Source organism: Choristoneura fumiferana, chromosome 2 (genome assembly GCF_025370935.1).
Source record: "Choristoneura fumiferana chromosome 2, NRCan_CFum_1, whole genome shotgun sequence".
Classification (NCBI taxonomy): domain Eukaryota; kingdom Metazoa; phylum Arthropoda; class Insecta; order Lepidoptera; family Tortricidae; genus Choristoneura; species Choristoneura fumiferana.
Window position 1 is genome coordinate 8,282,740 of NC_133473.1, and position 20,931 is coordinate 8,303,670.

Sequence of the window (20,931 nt, forward strand, 5' to 3'; positions counted from 1 at the left end):
AGACATTATTGCCCCGGAACGCCTATTTGGCATAATTAATTTCAGATATTGCAAAATATTCACAAAATTATTCTAATTATAAATAAACCCGCGTAGCTCACCCAAAAACTATGAGATTTGACATTTCCGAGACCTCACGCTACACTAGCGCCTCTAGCGGCGAATTCATTCGCGATAGCCCTCATTATCTATTATATAATTAAATCTATCAAAAGTAGTCACGGTAATTGCATAATTTCATTAGATATTGAAAATCTGATCCGATCCCAATTCAATCCGATCGCAATTGAGGTTTTTAATGTGAAGGAAAAATGGGGGGGGGGGCGCTATAAAATAACTGATTCATAACATATTAGACTCGCCTAAAGGTGAAGATTTTTCTGGGCCCCTTACCGCCCCCCTTTAGGCCTCCAGCGCCCACAAGGGGGCGTTATCGCCCACTTTGGGAAAGACTGATTTAAAGGACAAACAAAAACAAGGCAAGCTAAAGTGGAGAAAAAATTCAATCATTCTAGATTGACACTCAAGAATTTACAAGATTGGTGGTTGGTCCAAGAAACAAACTACAAATAATTATGTAACTCAAAATATAGATATTTGGCACAACGATTAGGATATAGGAGACTACACAAGGTATAGGAGAATAACCAATACATTAGATTAAATTATATCTTTAATTTTTTACTGGAAAAGGTAAGGATTATTATGTATATAAAGAAAACTGTTTTCCTTAAATATTACAGTCATACATATAATTTATGTATCACAAATAGCTACCTACTTATAAATATACCAGTACATCTTCAAATTTGTAATGTATAAGAACGAATCTATTTATCGAACAGGTAAAATTTAAAGAGAGCTAATTGCGTATAATCCAGTATTGGTCCGACATTCTGTAAAACTACAGTCCTCTGACAATTTCCAACTTTTAAATTCTCCATTTACTAATAGAAAATAGATATTTTGAAGGCAAATATCATAAATACAAGTGGAATGTACAGTCAAGGCTTTCATCATAAGTAAAGAACTCTTACAAGGTAAGGTACAATGAGAAGACTCGCATTTGTAAAATTGCCTTTTTAAAATATTTTTATGTAGAAAATCAGTAAACGTTCATTTCTTTAGATATATGGAATATACAATCATACAACCGATAATGTATACTGACGCAAGTCTTCTTAAATATTAAATATATTGTTTTATTTATATACTTAGAGAATAAATATATATAATGCAACAGCTCTATTCGTAACCCAAAATTGTGGATGTGCGAAAAAAGAGTAGAAAATGGATCAAACCATTTTTTATGCTAGGTAATCGTTGCCATACTTGGGTGACAGTTTTAAAGAAAGTGGCTACGTCATTTTATTTTTACTCTGCTGCACTCTAGACAACACCAGCGGCCCAAAATGTATCCCTCGTACTATAAGGACAAGTACACTTGGACTTCCAGAAGCAATTGACCAGACAGACAGAATGTGATATTATATTAAAAATGTAATATACATTTTTTATAATATTTGCTATAGAATATTCTTATGAAAACATCATTTAGGCTCCAAACTTTAGCCAAAATCAAAATGTGTGACATAGAATTTTTCTCACAATTTTTTTCTCATAAAGTTGGTTTCTGGAACACTCAATTCAGGTAATAGTATATATTAACTCGTACTTACTCGTATGAGTAAGTATTCGTTTCGCGCAAGTGTTTAAAATTATTTTATTAATAATAATAAATAGTCGTTTCGTTTTATATATTTGAGACAATATATGCTATCCTGCGAAGTAGAAGCATTTTCGAATAACTTATTACATCGACGAAAAATTTCGTTTTATTTCTCGCTACAAATTTTCTACTTTATTATAAAGACAATAACCGTCAGGTTAGAACATCAATGGTACATTATATAAAAAACAGTCTCCGTTGGCTCGTTTGCTTAAGTACAACACGTTAACGCGGCTAGCCTGCGTTGTTCGAGCCTCAACTAAGGTTACCATATAAAAGGTGCGTGCCGCATTCAACAGAAATACTCTTCCTATATAGGTATCTTCATGCTGTTGGAAATATCTGAGCACCTCGCTAGCCAGAATAGCATTCCCCGAGCACCCGATTACTCAATTACGAAACGTAATATCGGTAAAAGTGCAAGCTGGTATCCGTATTTTTGTTTTCAGTTTAAAGACAAAAATTTAAAATCATTTTCCTGTAATGACAACACAGCATTGAGGTGGTAAAAAAAAATCCGCACCGCAGACTGGCAACACTGTAATATAATGGTAACCCTAGCCGCAATAACAACATTCGTTGTCCGTTTCCTACCGAAATTGCCATTATTCACATTCAAAATTCAATCAACAAATACGTTTACAATTTTACTACACAATACATTATTTTGCTATTCCTGAAAAGGGTCGGAAACAAACGCCATTATCCATTACACAAATACAAAACTAAGTTCTTTACATAAAGAGAAGACGGGTAAATATATTTTTATTCGAATATACAGGTCATAAACTGAAATTTCATTGTGGACTAGAGCACTGGTCACAGATTAGACAACACAGGCAAGTAGATTTTATATAACATCACTGCATAAAAAGCATGCAGTTACACGCACGCAACCACTAAACACACTAAAGCCAAATAACAATAAATTAATAGCTTACATCGGGAGTATTTCGTCAAGCCATTATATCACTTTTATAATGCACACAATAAATAAGCATCATCTCTTATTGTAACCTCATTACGTAAGCTACGTAGTTATAATTATAACAAATATATAATTAAATCACAGATTCTACTTTTCTTTATAAATAGTTTCTCCTACCTATTCTACTTTTTTTCTGACCAAGAGATAGACGTCCATATTGTCTTTACCCTTAACGTACACGCTGCCGCGACGCTCAAACTCGTAAATGGGGGTCAGCACTGGTATACAAGCTTCCCCCACCTGGATTCGCTTGGCGACCCCTGTCGAATCCATCCTCGAGGCGATATTCACCGCGTCTCCCCAAATATCATAATACAATTTGGTCGTACCGATTACTCCGGCTGTAACATCACCGACATTATATCCGATACGAAGAATGAAATCGAATTCGAGCAAATCTTGGTTGAAATTGTCCACTACTTTCTGCATCTCAAGAGCGAAATCCATTAATTGGTAGAGATGTTCAGGCGTGCCGCGCGACGCGTGGCGTAAAGCCGGGTTCAGGCCGCTGGCTGCCATAAACGTGCTTCCTATCGTTTTAATCTTCTCCACGTGTTGGAACTGCGGCCTCTCCAATAGATCATCAAAATCGGCGATCAATTCGTTCAGAACCCTTAAATATTCTTTTCCTTTCAAATATGATTCGTCATACATTTCATTGAAGTTAACGATACTGGCAAATATAATGCCGACGTCTTTGTAGTTTTCGGAATATTTGGCGGTGTTTTTGAGCTGATCGGCGACGTGTCGCGGGATGATGTTGTGGAGCAGCCAATCTGCTTGGTTTCGCATGATCTGAACTTTCTGTTTGTCGCGGTTGGCCACGACGTTGCTGTGGAAACTAAGCCGGTAACTGATCTCAAACTCTCTATTTAAAAACCACACCAACATGAGTAGTAACGCTACGTCTAAATAAAGCTCCGTTAGGTGCATCTCTAATTGCTTGCCATCGCCTCTCTCCGTTTTGTTCCCATTCTCCAACCAGTCCTCAGAAAAATCACTAGTTGTATTTATAGAATTATTGTAACTAAGAGCTACCACTGGATGCTTAAAGGTGTTAATATCAGCGTCTGAAATCTGAGTATTAACCTCGTAACAGCCGAGCACGGCAAGGAACAGGAAAAAGCCGGCGTAAATCGTCACCAAAGTATTCTTCACCAGCCAGTTCATCTGAGTGAAATTACAGAAGTGGACAATGCCGAGGCACAGTAGATACACGTAGAAGTACTGTTCGCCTTTTAGTATCGTCATAGTGGTGTATTCGCACGAGAAATTAATCAAAACTGCCAAAATGGGCAGGCTGATCAACAAGCTGCCAGATAGATGCCACGGAAACCAGTCCGTCAATTTTCTAAATATTTTTACCGATCTCCGTATACTGTCGGTGACGAGGGGATTTCCTTTCGTCTTCCATTTCAAATAGTGTCTGTACACACAGCATGACATACTAATAACCTCGATGACGGTGAAGAAGACAAACCATCCGATCCACTGCTGCCACTCGCGATAAAGAGTGAATAACGAAGCGGAGACGGATAGAAATATGATTGCAGATACCAGAATATCTAAAGCCGTGTTGAATCTCGACGTGGTCAGCGTCGGCGGGAAGTCTTCGCAGTCATCGCTCCTGTGAGCCTTGTCCCTATAGTGCCTCTCCATTCCAGGCGTTTTGAAGAAGAGCGTGAATCTATCAAGGGGGGGTTGTACAAAGTAGTTGATGCCTGACCTCGCATTGTCTTGGACGCAGCGAATGAGTTGTAGGTCGGATTGCTTGCGGAGTTTCTGGAGCGACTGCACTTGTTGGTCGTTGAGAGGACCGGGGAGACGCGTGCGGGAAGGTAAGTCGTTGAGCGAAGATTGACTTGAAGTGTAGTAGCCTGACACTCGATGCTGCATGTCGTTTTGTGTTTCTATCACTGGGTGGTTCAAAGCGAATATCTGGAATTAAAAATGTTTTATAATAAGAATATTTAGGGAACAGCTGTTGCCCGTAACTTTGTCTGCGTTTGAAAGAACTTTGCACTTCCTCCGAACAAAAACAGCTTATGTTAATAAGGGCCTCTCGATTAGCGAAAGATTTTTTAAGTCGATTCATTATCTCCAGAGATTACACCCTACACGCCAAAAAAAAGTTGACCTAGTCAGCACGAAACGCGAGTGAAGCGTCTCCGTTATGGTTTATTCCTGCGGCTGTGTGTTCTCCCCTGTAGGTTGACTTTTCAGCTGACTCGTGAGATTTTGTGAACAGGGTCGATAATTGTATGGCTTTTTTTATCCATACCTAAATGGAAAAATTGAAAAATGGCCGAACTATGGCGATTTTAAAATGCGCGGTGAACACTTATTCACTTTCAAGCTATGCAAAGACGATGAGGAGGATATCTACAAGCTCAAAGACCGACTGGCTTAAGTATAAAAAGCTAGGTTTACGTGACTGCTTGCTTGGTATAGTCTGAGTACATATTATAATACAACCGGATAGCCCAGTTCAATCCTCAGTCGGCGCAGATATTTGTATGAAAAATACAAATGTTTGTTCTCGACTCTTGGGTGTTTAATATGGATTTAGGTAAGTATGTATCTCTGTTGCCTGGTCTGGTGGGTCAATACCCATACCATATCACAAGCTTTGCTTACTTTGGGATTAGGTCAATTGGTGTCAAGAGTCCGTGATATTTATTTATAATAGTTCAGCGCAACAGAAGTCGAACTGGGTCAAATGGTATTGAATTTAGCAACTGGCCCTATACTACGAAGTGCAAAATTCGAACTTGCCGTCCCGCTGACACTTATATTATTGAATACGAGAGTGAGAGGAACGGTACGACACGAACTTCGATTTTCGAATTTCGTAGTAAGCCCCCAGATCTCGTGTTATAATCACTGATCTTTCTCCCCTTGTCCTGACGCTCCAACTGACCTGGTGCTGTATGCTGGAGCGGCGGCTGGTGCTGCGGATGCCGGAGTCCTTGCGGCTGTTGACAGACGGGCAGAGGCTGACGGCGTCATCGAAGCGCGGCTTAACGCGCGCCGCGCACGCGCGCAGCTCGCCTTGCGTCGCCAGCGTTGAGCTGCGAGCGCGACACACGGGGATCTACAAGGATTTTTTTTTCTTTATAAGAGGGAGGCAAAGAAACATGCGGGTATCTGACGGGAAATGATCACCATCGCCCAAGAGTATGAGTGCCAACAACTCAAGGAGAGTCACTAGTCTGTTGCCGGTCTTTAAAGAAAACTCAACCATTTTCACAAGTGAGTGTGTACCGGTACCGGTGTAAGTACTTTCAGGCACCCGATCGTTGTAATAGTTAAACTAAATCATTAATGACTTCGCTCCACTTGCGGTGGAAACCGGGCTTTACATTTACAGGCGATAAAGCCAGACGAGCGTAATTTTAAGTAAAAAAAAAGTAAGAGCGCGTTCAGACTGGCGGAAGCCGCGCGGTTCCAAAATCGCGCGATTCCCGTGCGGTTCATATTTACATGAAAATGTTCCAAAGCGTTCAGACATAACCACGCGGTTGCCGCCAACCAACTGCGAGCAAATACAATCGCGCGGGGTCCGCGCGATTTCATTACTATGGAGCTCGACGAGAGCGTTCAGTTGTATCGCGAATACCGCGCGGTTTGGACGTCACATTCCAAAAAGCGACGCACATTTCGTGATCAATTCAAGCAGGTCGTCAAAAGATTTTATTGGCATTATTAAATAGTAAAATAATTTTTCCTCAAACATTCTTGGTTTGGGATATAATATAACGAAACTAAATGGCCATGTTTGAATCGATCACTAACTATTGGATGCACCCAATATCGCCTTTTTAGGGTTCCGGAGCTAAAATGACAAAAACGGAACCCTTATAGTTTAGCCATGTCTGTCTGTCTGTCTATCTGTCTGTCTGTCCGTCCGTCCGCGGCTTTGCTCAGGGACTATCAATGCTAGAAAGCTGTTATTTTGCACGGATATATATGTAAACTATGCCGACAAAATGGTACAATAAAAAACTGAAACATAATTTTACGACAGACGTAAAGTGGGGGTGATTTTTTTTGTCATCCAACCCTATAGTGTGGCGTATCGTTGGATAGGTAATTTAAAACCATTAGGGGTCTGCTAAGACGATTTTTCGATTCATCGATTTTTTTGCGAAATATTTAACTTTAAAGCTCTTGGCCGGTTTTTCTTCTTTTCTTTATTGTAAGCAACCATATAGACACAGTATCTCCTCTTCGACGTCCATCTTGAAACTAAACGCCAATCGCTAAATAAACGCGGTGTCTGAATAGTACACATTTTTGTGTTTCAAACCGCGCGGGTCCCGCCAGTCTGAACGCGCTCTAAACGAAAAAGGTCGCGGGTAAGCAAAGTAATTGTTTTCGTTCACTGCGTACGTTTTGCTTAAGAGTACGACTAAGCTCTGATAACACTGGATATTGATAGATACCAACGAGATGGACGGATGACTTGGTTAAAGCCACGAGTTCACGGTGGAGGCAGGCCGCTTCCAACTGAAGCAACTGGAGGTCTATGGGGGAGGTCTACTCACATGTCCAAAAGTGGACGCCCTACGGCTGATATGATGATGATTATGAACAAATTTGTACGGAACCGTTATTTGTGTGTTATTAACATGCATTCAAGTAGCGAAATTACTACTGACCATAACGCCCCGGGTATAATTACAGTTGGTGGTTTTGTAGCAGCATAACTCATTGAAGCCTACTTATAAGCAACAAAAACACGTCTCAAGGTCACACTAAGTTAGCTTTTAGTACTTATAACAGTGAGTGAGTGAGTTCTTGTAATAACTACAATGAATAAAGGATTATTTTCATCAATTTGATGCGTATCAACAGCACAGCCGTGCCTCTCGCTCCGTTAGCATGTAATTTCAATTTCCACTGTTTGTCGACACCTGTCGTCATCCTATCACAAACTAATTATAGCTTTAACAGTTCTGTCAAATCCGTCCATAAGTACGATGTTTCCTGAGTATAAAAAAAACTATTTAGTCTATCAGTTACATTATTATTATTATTACTATTATAAGCCTTCTGTCCGATATTTCACAGTTGGTTGGGTTCTTTAGTTGTTTCATCATACTAATTAGTTATCGTGTGCTTTTTTATAGCAAAGGCCTCCTCCAGCTGACCACTTTTCTCTTTCTCTGGCTAGTGATGTCCAAGTAGCGCCCGCCACAAATTTCGTCGACCCATCGCCTGAGTGGTCTGCCTCGTTTTCTTTTCCTGTTGCTTCGTCAGAGCAACGTTTTTTTGCGAACAAGTACAATGCACAACGCTAGCGCTGCTTAAGCCCGACGTTCGGCAGCCGGACAGCGCTGGGATTGCCACGCCGCGGCGTCGACGTTGTGCGGACACTGGCACGACGACGCCGCTCGAAGGTAGTTAGTGTGGGGGTCTCATAAATGTGTCGCACGCAGGGCGCGCCGTCATACGGGACTTAACTGACTATATACTTAGTTATTTTTAGGATTAGAAAAAAGGTAAGCTATCTTGGCGTCTTTTCATTGAAAAACACTTTTGGAAAATAAGTCACAGCAAATATGTAAGAATTAGCAAGGACATATCGTCACTACTTTTAAAAAAACTCGTAGCTCAAAATAGATAATTTTTCTGAGTGAACTTTATAGGTTCAATTTTGTTGACATATTGATTATAGATACGAGATTTTTTCAAAGTACTGACGATATGATCATTTACATTCTTTTGGTATCATAAATAATAGTTACTGTTTTTTTAAAAACGTTTTTCAATAAAAAGATTCGTCAAGATTGTTAACCCTTTTTCTAATGCAAATAAAAACGAAGTTCATATTTTTTTGTTCAATTGACAAAAGAAAATAACGTGTCCTATATTTCCTGATAATCTAAATAACGTACTTACTAATTAGATTTTCTTAGGACACAAGCCAATGACGATGAATGGTTTAACAAAACCTTTGGCGTCAGCCAACAAACAGAAAAGCATTTTCGTTATTGGCTTAACCTGGTTCACTTCTATTTGCAGTATTCACAGGAAAGTGTGATTGTTTTTTTACCACAGATTACTTACAGAGCATAATCGCTGGCAGATAGTGGTCGGGCTCATCTTGTTTGGTTTGATAATCGGTTCTTCGCCCGTTGATTTAACATTACGCGTTTAAGTACGTTTAAAAAAACCGGTCTTGTGCGAGTCGAACTCGCGCATCGAGGGTTCCGTACAAATTTACAGGTATCTAAGAGTGTCCAGTGCCAGCAGAGACCCTTTCCTAAGCAAAATGTACGCAGTGGTGGGTCATTTGATGTGGGAACTACATAGACAGACAGACATAAATAATTATATTCTTAGTCTCTTCCTATTGGTTGTGCTATAAGAGGCACCTTCATACCAAATTTCAAGTTTCAAGTAACTTATTGGTTTTAATTTCGTAGCCAAAATAGCAAAAACGGAACCATTATAGTTTCGCCATGTCTGTATATCCGTCTCTCCGAACGTCCGTCCGCGGCTTAGCTCAGAAACTTAGGTCTAGAAAGCTGTAATTTTACATGGTTATATATTTAGCAATATGCGGACAAAGTGGTAGAATAAAATGTAGGAAAAAAAAGTTTTTTAGGGTACCTCCCATACTCTATGCAGACGTAAAGTGGGGGTGATTTTTTTTCTCGTCTAACCTTATAGTGAGGGGTATCGTTGGATAGGTCTTAGAAATAGTTTTGCTATGACCGTTTTTAGATTTAGCGACCCGTTTGCCAAATATTAGGCTATAAAGCGCTAATTCTTGTTAGACGAAAGTGCCTCCCCCTTCCCCTATACATACTCGTACATATACTAAATATATATACATATAATGAATACTATCACAGCCTAGTAAGCTTTACAACTTAACGAGTAATAGTCGATCAAAACTTAATGTTGAATATTTGCTTGCCGCATATTAAGTACGGAACCCTACACTGCGTGGTCCAACACGCACTTGACCGATTTTTTGTACGGCTAACTACGAGTTACATGTACGTGGTTCAATTTATTTTAACTGCACCTTTGTCAAAAGTAAAACTTCATAGAATATCATACCAAAACTTACTTCAATATTAGTTGGTCTTCCATACTGCGACCGGTAGCTGCTGCTCCTAGCAAAAGGCGACATGTTACACCTGGACTGGCTCAAATATGACCGAATGTCGATTATTTCCTTCTCAAAAGACACCATGTCGGGATTAAGCGGTATATGCAGCTTGCTGCTAGTAGGCCTAGCAGTCTTATTGTCTTGAGATTCTATAACTATAGGCACTTGCTGGTAACCGTTGCTCATTTGCGTATCCCCTCGAGCCAACAGTTGGAGCATTTTGTCCGTTTCATTGAACTCATTCTTCTTTATAGTATTTAACGGAGTATCGGAATGTTTTCTTAGGAATTTAGACACCCTCCAATTCTTTAATTTACTCGCATACTTTCCGTAGCTTCCTAAAACATAAAAAGGAGAATTTAAATATCATTCCAATAGGATCATGAATGTTAGCTTCACTGCTTAGCACAACGTGTGCGTAATGTTATAACAACCAATTATCGCGCGATTGCTTATTGACACTTGAACTGTATTGGATCTCTAAGTTAGACCTAATGCAAGCGCTAATTATATTTGATTGTGTTGACAATAACGTGACAACGACAGTCTTTAGCTAAAGCAATAAATCTTTAGCATGTTTTAAACCTTATCATCGAACAGTGTAAAATCTAAAGTAGCTAACACGTTTATTTATAGTGATAAAGCTTCCGCCACCGCAGATTATTTCGCTTCATTCGGTGCCCATGGTCTTGGCTTGGTACATCGGAAACGTCCCGAGTCCTTAACCCCAATGTCAGACCCGCCATGATAGCAAAACGGTCATGTTTACAAGTTGCACCATTTCAAGCGTGGCCGATCGGAAAATTTGTTATTTCTATTTTAGAACGCTTGTATATCAAACTATCTTTTAAACACAGAACATTGCATATCAATTGAACAAAAGAGCAAACCTAACGAAAAAAATTAAGTGTGGCCGTTTTATGATATGATAATGTATGTGACAGAGAGCATCACCTTCAACCGAGACATCTTGTATCTTATCTGCTCGTGCCTTGTGCTACTGATAACCAACTTTTCCAGAGTTCAATTTATAATACCTCTCTGAACACGCGGCCGGGCAAACAAACGAAACCGATACTGTGGCAATATTTACAGAGCCAACACCAAAAATCTTACATGAATTATTGTCCGACCAAACTAGCGCACGCTTCGCTTTTATCTGATCTATTTTTGGTGATTAATTTTCAGAATACAACTAGATGAACTATCTTTTACTTCTTCTGATAAACTTCCTGTAATCAGTCGTTCAGTTGTACCAGATTAGGTCTTTGACAGATTTCAAATATAAAGATGTATCATCTCTATGAAGACATGATGCGTTCTGACGAAATAAATGTTACTGGCATTGAAATATCCACCATAAAGTTTCAACTGGTTACTTACCTACGGAAGTGGGACTTTTAGACGAACTATTTGTTCTCTCAGGAAAGCCTTTCTCTCTTTTCTCATCCAACTCCGCATCAGAGTCCAATATGCTAGGCAGTGAACTAGCTTTAGCACGAAAATGGAATGGTGTCGGCGACAGAAAGTTGTTGCCAGTTTTCTGAGGCTCGTACGGGTTAAAATCTTTCTCGTTAGGGGAATGCGGTAGAGGTGTCGGGGTGAAGGAGAGAATGGACTGGGGGGAGGCTGCGGGAGATATAATGAGGCGTAAGTTTACGGGATTAGACGGGGTAAGACAGTGCTCGTGGTCGTACGGGGAACTCAGCTGTCGGCCCTCAATGAAGTAAGTCTTATGACCTGGACACATACAATGCTCTTTTAGACATTCGACAAAATGGAGGATATATTAAAGTAAAGAAAAATCATGCATACCGAATACTTCTTCGCCTTCTTCTAGAACGTACGAGCCTCCGAGGAATCTCGTAGTTTCCTCGGATACGTGGACGCGGCCAGGCTTCCCGCTAGACTCCATCTTGTTAGCAAATGTTACGTCATTGCTCCAGACATCAAATTTAAACCGCCGCGTACCCACGATTCCGCATAGCACGGTCCCAGTGTGAACACCTACTCGCATGTTAATGCCCTCGCCACGCTCTCTGTCGAACTCTTGAATTGCATCTATCATACCTGAAGGACAGTACAGTAATTCTTAAATTGTTTCGCTTTTAAAACCATGAGTATCCTATTGTTTTCGCATCACAAGCTATTTGTAAGGGTTATCTATTGTTTGCCCGAAAGTTATATGCTATAATTTCATAATTTATTGAATCAGGCGTTACTTTGCGGAGGTCCATATCAATGAACTAAAATAATTTCCTTGCTCACCCGCGACCTTACGATAGCTAAGCTTATGCAAAATAAGTATATGTTGGTCAGACAGGACGCAGTTTTAATGCTAGATTTAAAGAGCATGTTTCGGCATATAGGAATGAGCATCCTGATAAGTCGAATTTTGCCAAACATTTGTTGGAACTAAATCATTCTTTATCGGACTCAGATTCGTATGAAGTGTTACATTATTGTGGCAAGGGGTTTCGTCTCGATGTTTTAGAATGCATGGAGATAATTAGATACAACAGTATGGGGTCTATTATTAATGAGCAGGTAAATTTAGTTTCATCTCCCTTGCTACGGCTTGGATCTAATTTCAGTAATGGTAGTTAATAAAACATGCCTTGACAGTAAATAAATAAAAATCAAGGTAGTTTTGAAGGACGGTTAAAAAATTTATTAATAATTTGTGGGTAGTTTTGTTTTGTTTCATAAAACGTATGTGGGTACTTGGGGAGTTACAGTGACAAGTTGAAACGGTGGTTGTGGTTCGTTAGTCTAACAACTGGTAGCATGGTGTACGGTTGTGTCACTCTGAAGATGAGCTCTGGTTGAGTTCGAAACGCGTCAGTGTAGTGTGGTGGTGATGATTTTTTTTTTTTTTTATTCGACTGGATGGCAAACAAGCAAGTGGGTCTCCTGATGGTAAGAGATCACCACCGCCCATAAACGTCTGCAACACCAGGGGTATTGCAGACGCGTTGCCAACCTAGAGGCCTAAGATGGGATACCTCACGTGCCAGTAATTTCACCGGCTGTCTTACTCTCCACGCCGAAACACAACAATGCAAGCACTGCTGCTTCACGGCAGGATTAGCGAGCAAGATGGTGGTAGCAATCCGGGCGGACCTTGCACAAGGTCCTACCACCTGCAAGCTGGTGATAGATGGGTTTGTGTGATTTGTGTGTGTTCTTACAGTGTGGAGGTGGAGGAACTGCATGAACACGCATATTTTGCATAAGCTTAGCTATCGTAAGGTCGCGGGTGAGCAAGGAAATTATTTTAGTTCTATAATTTCATGTTCCCGAAACTTTATTTGCCCGAATGTTTCGTTTACTAGAAAATTTATTTGATATATTCTTATTTTCCCGAAAATTAGATGCCATAATGATACGAATCCAGCACATATTGTTTTCCATATTATTAAGTGCAATAATTATTATTTAATAGAATATTCAAACGCCATACTAAATAGTGTTTATTTTGATTATGATTGATTAAAATTGCTTTTTTCTATTACTACTTAATCTATCTCTTATCTTTATTATCCGGGCTGCTATAAAAAAAAAATACCTAACATCGAACCTAACCTATCCGAGTTGCTTCTGCTCCGGACCGTCTTGTTCGCTCGCTTCGCTCGCTCGCACAAATCAAATGTCGCAATTCTAACCTAACCTAACCTAGGTAAAATTTACCTAATTCAAAGGCTTGTTTGACGTATGGGATACGTATGGGGCTTGTTTGGCGTGTTGATACTCACCATTTACATGGATTGCAAATGACATTATGGCATGTGATACTTATGGCTTATAATGTTTATGAAAAATGAAATTATTGAAATTAATATCATGGGAAACAAAGTTTTTTGAATGCTATAGCACATGAAATTCGGGCAAGTAAAGGTATACCATTTGTAAAAGACTATTAACTGAAATTACATACCTAGTCCCATTTCAACACAGCAAGTCGCGTGATCAGGGCGCGGCTCGGGACACCCCGACACGCAGTAGTAACAGTCCCCTAAAGTCGATATTTTCTCACATCCATGTATCTGGCAAAGCTCATCAAACTTCTCAAACAAATCATTAAGAATATTAACTAATTCTTCAGCACCTTTATTACTGGACATTCTCGTAAAACCAACAATGTCAGCAAATAAAATACTGACATTATCCATACAGCTCATGTTAAATGGTCGGAATAGTGATTTAATGTCAGATGCGCCTGGATTTGAAGGGCGCGGATTCAATGGGTCATGATTCTTTACATTGGGTTCCGATTCCAAAACTTGCTCCTCCATCAGCCAACTGGCAAGTTTTGGTGGCATTACTGAATGTATCATTTTCTCTTTCAATTGTTTCTCCATTTCTAGCTGCCTTCGCACTAATAAACTTTGCCCTACTTTCATAAATGTGCCACGCATTCTGACAAATGTCATCAAATATATATGTATACCAATAATATGCACACACAACTGGAGCAACAGTCTCACAAACAGACCAAGGCTTTGCCATTCCTGCTCACTCAAGTGCAAGACAATATTCAAGACTTCAAAAACTATTGAATACAAAATCCCAGTGATAACACAGGCAAAAAGTGGCAATGGTGTGAGTGTATATATTATTAATAGAATTTCAATGCACATGATGAAGTGCCCGGACTGGCTGATGTCTGCAACATGAGCTATGGCGCTCTGTGTCTGTGTGGTGAGTGTCACAAGCGACAGGCTCAGGGTGCACAGGGCAAGAGCCATCACTAAGGATATCTTGAATGTATACCTCTTGTAAATATTTGTGAATGTCATATACAACATGACACATGTTATCAACAGAACTCCAGCAAATATAGAACATAAATATGGCCATTTCACTGTCATGCCATTCAAGCCCAGGACCACAAAGTAGATAAACCATGATATAGAAAATATCAAAATGTATAAAAGTGCAAATCTGAAATAAAACAAAAAAATGTTGTCATACATTTTAATTGGGTCAAATGAACAAATTATTCCTGACATGTAGGAAAACATTACTAGGTAAATGGAAAACCATGCAAGTAATATTATGGAATAGCAGATTAAGAAACAAACAATAGCTAACAACTGTTTAAATAATCATTGATTGAGGTGTTATAATGTTGACTTACCTGAATCTTAATCTTATTTGTTTAAAGGAACTATGTCTATATTGGCCTTCAAGTATTTCAGAATCAAATCTGGGATTCCACCAGGTGCCAGCAGCAGCCCTCTCAAAGGCAATTGGTATGGTGAGCCCGCAGCAATTAGTGGTGGGGCTGTTGTGTGCCAGGTAGGCTTGGACATGAGGTGCCAGCCTGATTTGAGCATCATCTCCTTCTGAACAATCTGCTTCATGCTTCACATCTGACTTCTCCGAGCCATTACAGTGGCAGTTGACACACCCGTTTGGGGCACTCATTGCGTCTGTTCCAATATTAAACCACCCATTGTCCAATGCAAGAGAAGTGCTTGCCCATATTGAGATCTGTACAACAAAAGCTAACTTTCATAGATTGTTAATAAACTGGGTGAATAATATACCTACATAAAGTATCGCTAATGTAAACACTGCTGCAATGTTTATACTCTTTAATAACACATAAAATCTGAACTCAACATTTCGTATTTTTAACTTCACACTTTTTTGTTTAGAGTAGAATTTTGTATAATAAAAAGAGCAAAAAGTCTATCAATGTCAAATGAAGTGATGTGGATCTTACATCAGAAATCATAACATCGATAACAACTAAATTAGCCTTTTGAATCTAATTATAAAAGCTGACCGATTTGTTTGTTTAACATAACATAAAATAAGGTATGACTGAAGTATTCTGCTCATGACCTTCTTTATGGACATATTTAGTACATTCAAAGAATACTATCTTACTGCATCAATATAATCTTATTATTTTCGTACAGTAATATCAATTTCCCACAGAATTTAAATAAGACACAAATTCGAATGCACTAAACCAAGGTTATTTCAGTTCGATACACAAATCACTTATTTAAGAACTTATTAACATGTTACTGATTGTAAAACAAGCATACTTATACAATAAAACATATTTCACCAGATTAAAATCAGCAATGAAATACAAATTTATGCACTCACTGAAAGCTGGAAATACCTACTAATTGTACCACAGACTACAATAGATAGACTCTCAGGATAGAATAGACTTTGAACTGACGTTGACGTTTGCTCAGACGCGATCAACTCAAGAGGATGTTAAAAACGCTTAAAACACTAATGACTATTTAATAATTCACACTTAAAAGAAATTACTGAAACAGAAGTTCGAGAGCCCTGGATAACTCCTTTTCTAACTCGTGGATAGGCAGAAGCGGCCCAATACCTTGGCCTTGGCCCCTTTTGGCCTGCACGGTCTCCAGACCTTAGTACAAGACCTTATAGTTATTCTGTGCTATTATGTCTGGGAACGGGCGAAAGAGTTACGTTTATTTTACGGAAATGACCACGCGAGAGGTATTAATATGGTATTAATTGAAAGGATAAACGCAGCTTTTTATGACAATGAAAGTCGAAACCGTAACTGCAGGGCTACTACGAAACTCGAAGTTCGTATCGTATCGTCCCTCTCGCTCTCGTATTAAATAGTATAAGTGTCAGTGGGACCGCACGACGCGAACTTCGAGTTTCGTAGTAGCCCTGCTGCTGCTGTTAAAGTAAGAAAGATATTTCGGGCGTTCATTGGGAACGAACAGTTAGAAGGAAAAAAATGTTAACTAGAAGACAGTTAAGTACGCGGGCTTCCTATCTTAAGGGAGCAGCCTTAGCGGTAGATTACCTTTAAAATAGTTCTGGCGTTTGTTGCGGGGGGAAATGTGCATACAAGTGCAGTTCCGCACGCTTGCAGAAACAAAACTGCCACTTGACTGTAATGGTAATGACGATGTAATAGTACATTGTGTCTTAAGGGTGGTAAATAAGGAATTACGAACGAGTCTATTAGAAGCCCGAAGTCGAAGAGGCTTTAATGAGTCGATGTTGGTAATTCTAGTACCGCCCGTGCGATATACAATGTTTTTCATCACATTTGAGAGTACATTTTTAATTTTAAAAAGAAAAAATATAATTCTTCCAAATATTGGCAAACCTTGGGCTGCGCTCTTGGCAGCGCTGCCCTCCCCTCCCCCTCCCGCAGCATGCGCCGCAGCGTGCGTATGTGGTCCTGCAGCAGCGCGCGCACGGGCACAGCGCAGCACCATTAGTACGGGCACGGACTCATTTACCGACCTTGGGCTTCATGACAAGAAAATTTGTACGCGCAATGACTCAGTTACCGACCACGGGTTTCATGACAAGCACATTAAGGTCGAGGGTTTTATCTGGGGGGTTGCAAGCAAGGTAGCCTGCATGTTACGACACTGTTTACGAGCCAGTGTGATGAAAACACATAAATAATCCAACAAATACACGAATAATTCGTTTACAGATGACTCAAAACAAAACTCACACATTGACAAGTTGTTCATTGGGCAGTCTATCGGCGATGTTTTTCTTTGCATACATCCCTACTTTTACAAAACCGAATCAATAGGGTAAAAAATCAAAAACATTTGTAACTAACAAATTATTTTTATAATAACAGTCAGTACAGGTCCTAGAAAACTATATAAATTACACTTGAGTACACTGATATAAATACAAAAGTAAAAAGAGAATAAAAAATTGAATAGAATAGAGAATAAAATTAAAAAATAAATAATAAAAACGTGATAATATTTGATCACTAGAATTTTTTTGTTGATAATAAAAATAATGCTCAACATAGTAAATACCTAAATTACATTGTATTTGAAAATTATTGAGCAAATATGGGGCATATTATATGAGGCAACCCATATTTTTACACCATTTAAATACCCATATAAAAATTTGTAGGAAAATATAATCTTAAGTAGTTTTGTTACACATCACATTGCTTTAAACATGCTTAATATTTTGATAATTTTATTTGCTCAATCTTTAGTAGGTATTGGTTTAAAAATTTGACTAATTAATACAATTACTGACTAATCATGTACTGTGAATGTACTAAAAATAAGATTGTAAGTAGTGGTAGGCTTATATTTTTTATTTATGTACTTTGTTACTTTTCTCCATCTTATATTTATACTCAAATTATATTTTGTTGCATTATTTAATATTAATATTTAAAAAATATTTTATTTTCAATAAAAGTATCTAAAAATGACAAACATTAACAGTAAATTAATTTGGTAACTACACCATACAACATTTTTTTATATCAATTTATTCTCACAATCGATAGTAAAGTTAGTTATCTATTATCACAACATTATGGTTTAATATCATGATAGGAAGACATGTTTACTTAGAATTTGTTCAGACCCAGAATAAAATATGACACACATTTATTTTGTGTACAAACTGTAATATATTTTTTTGTTGCATTATTTTTTAAGAGATGGTGTTAAAATGTTGTGGGGACAGTCACTTCTAGTTACACCACCAATCCACCCTGCAGAAGCTTAAATGCATTATTTAAAACAGCAAGCAAATAAGAGCTTCGACTTTGAATTTTGGAGAATACAAAAGGGAATATTCTTGTAACACAAAATGTTCTATGAAATAACTTAACATGGTACAAACTGGAAAACAAAACAGACATTAAATATATCAATAACTGTTGAAAAATAGGGAAGATACAAGCAAATGAAGTTTCATTTCATCTTGCTGGCATAATGAAATCTAGCATGGGCTTTCTATGGTTTTTGTTATATGACATCACAGTTCATGTCAGACCTCTCTGTCTAATTAACACTTGACATGATAAAACAAGTCCATGTCTTCATATTATAAGACATTAAAAAAAATCTTTCACAGCTTGGTTGACAATACAAAAGATATATTTGAATTGAACAAATAAAAAAATGCTTGATTATTCCCTATTCAGCTAATAAGTTTGAAAACATCAGCACAGGTTATTGTCTTATTTCAGTTAGTGTTAGTGTCTAATTATAGAGAGTATTTAATTATCAATTTATCATTATCAATAAGGCACATTGTTAAGCACCACCATTATTTCTAAATATTTTTAAATTAATTTGCATAAAACTTTAATTTACATTTTGAGCATGGTATCTGGCTGTGTTACCATGATTATTATTGTATGTAAAGCAAGGGGTTGGGGCAAGGGTTGGTCAAGGGTGCAAGGGCCTACAGGGACAAGGATTCTGATCCTAAAAGACACTAATAATAATAATGTTATCAAACATTTCAGTTTAAATCTCATAGCCATAGCTGCTGTATGTGTTTTATAACTTATGTGCAGCTAGGGCCTACCCAACCTAACCCATTCAGTGACCTGTAAATTTTGTTCTCTGATCATAAGCAGTCCTCACTACAAAGCAAACTGCTGCTGGTTATGAATGTAGCGCATAGTGATACATGGTCACAAAAGTGTTTAGAAACTGGTATCATGCCTAATTTACTGCTATTTGTTAAATCACATATGTTATTGCTTTTCATACATATAAAATTAGGAGTAAGTAGCAAATAAAGAATGCTACTCAAATGTATAAGGTAATTGTAGTAAATACTAAAAATATTTTTTCATTGCGGGTAGGGTATTCTTAGTCATTATACATGCCATCAAGTAAGAAGTCCATCCTTTTATAATGCCTGTTTTTCCAAGCTTCCTGGCCTCGTTTCAGGGCTATGTACCCCAGTACTGCAAACATGGGAACCACTAGCACAGTGATAACAATTGGCATGATCATTCCAGGATGACTGCTAGGATTTGTAGCCTGTTTATTTTTGAACACCTCTGCTATTAAAGACACGGTTTTATCTCCTGAATTTTCTAAAGCTGAATAAACAAGTAAAGTTGGTTTATGGGGAACTGGAGTAGTTGATTCAGTTTTTTTTGGCTGTAGATGTGCAGTGTTCATTGTGGCTTTGTTTGTAAGTACAGGTTTCTTATCTACTTCAGACGCTTTGCCTGGATTGGAAGCATTTAAAGACTTACTTTCCTCTGCACTGTATTCTTGAAAGTTAACCCCCTTTCTACCAACAACAGATTTACCTGTATTCTTGGTAGTAATATCAGTAAGAGAGTCAGTCTGCATTTTGACTAAAGTAGAATCCTTGTTATGAAGAAGGGGGTCAGAATGCGTTTTGATTAATGTTGCACCCATGATATCACTCTTGATTTCTTGGTTGGGTTGAGTTTTGGTTAGCAATGTCGTACTTTTACCTGCAGTCGCAATTGTTTGCTTTGTTGCGATAGAACCTCCTTCAGTCATAATGGACAAATTTCCCACAGAGTTGTTTACAACTTGTGCTAGCGTTGCATTTGTAAGTGTAACATTATCACTGTTGTTAACGGCAGATTCGACTTTTGATACTGCCTTTAACCCTATAACTATGGGAATTAAAAACATAAGTAAAGTTAAATGGTTTAAAGCCATCGCGGTTAGCAAAAATCTCTAAAAACATGTAAAAAAAAAAGTTTTGATTTTGATACCCATTAATAAATTTATCTACCGTAACGTTACTGTGACAGATACCTTCACTTTTTTTTTTCTGGCTCGCGCGGCTTGCGAGGTAAGGAAACGAAATCAATAGAAAATACGGGAATTTGGAATACGGAAAACGGAATTCAACAGGAGAAGATTACATGGGATTAAAACGAAAGAAATAAAGATAAGTATTTTACATAGGTACACATGATAAATTAAATTTAGTGAGATGAGGAATACATAATTAAATTTTAATATCATTATTATTTATAAATGTGTTCAATAAGTTACATATAGTTGTCATAAGAGGCTAAAAGGACAGAGATGGGTGTAGGTAATGGGACCTTGTAGGATGTAAGCTTTTTTTATATAGATGCGTTGTTTTAATTTCAAAAATCATATCGTAAGCTTGGAGTTGACAGGAGAAGATTATTTATTATTTATTTGGATGTAAGCTGTTCATAAAGGAAGGAGAAGACATGAGAGAAACATGTTGTTGTTATTGTTTCTTTAATAAAATATGGCTCTGTCCATCGGAGGACAATTTTGCCAGTGTCTAGTAGTT

The 20,931-nt window shown here is 38.1% G+C and overlaps 1 protein-coding gene across 6 annotated transcripts; it reads right to left on the reverse strand.

The window, feature by feature from the left end:
• Positions 1-1,739: 1,739 nt before the first annotated feature.
• Positions 1,740-15,999, reverse strand: Ac13E (Adenylyl cyclase 13E). 6 transcript variants are annotated; one of them, XM_074107148.1, is made up of 8 exons: positions 15,970-15,999; positions 14,984-15,339; positions 13,781-14,787; positions 11,659-11,913; positions 11,227-11,583; positions 9,802-10,181; positions 5,638-5,811; positions 1,740-4,655 (listed from the first exon to the last, which is right to left on the reverse strand). In XM_074107148.1, exons 2-8 carry the CDS (start codon positions 15,271-15,273, stop codon positions 2,835-2,837), a joined length of 4,284 nt encoding a protein of 1,427 aa, XP_073963249.1. In that variant the 5' UTR covers positions 15,274-15,339; positions 15,970-15,999; the 3' UTR covers positions 1,740-2,834. The 6 variants fall into 6 exon arrangements, with proteins under 6 accessions (XP_073963249.1, XP_073963259.1, XP_073963226.1 ...); XM_074107158.1 differs by having other exon boundaries at positions 15,929-15,979; XM_074107125.1 differs by having other exon boundaries at positions 15,906-15,979.
• Between the last annotated feature and the right edge of the window lie 4,932 nt (positions 16,000-20,931).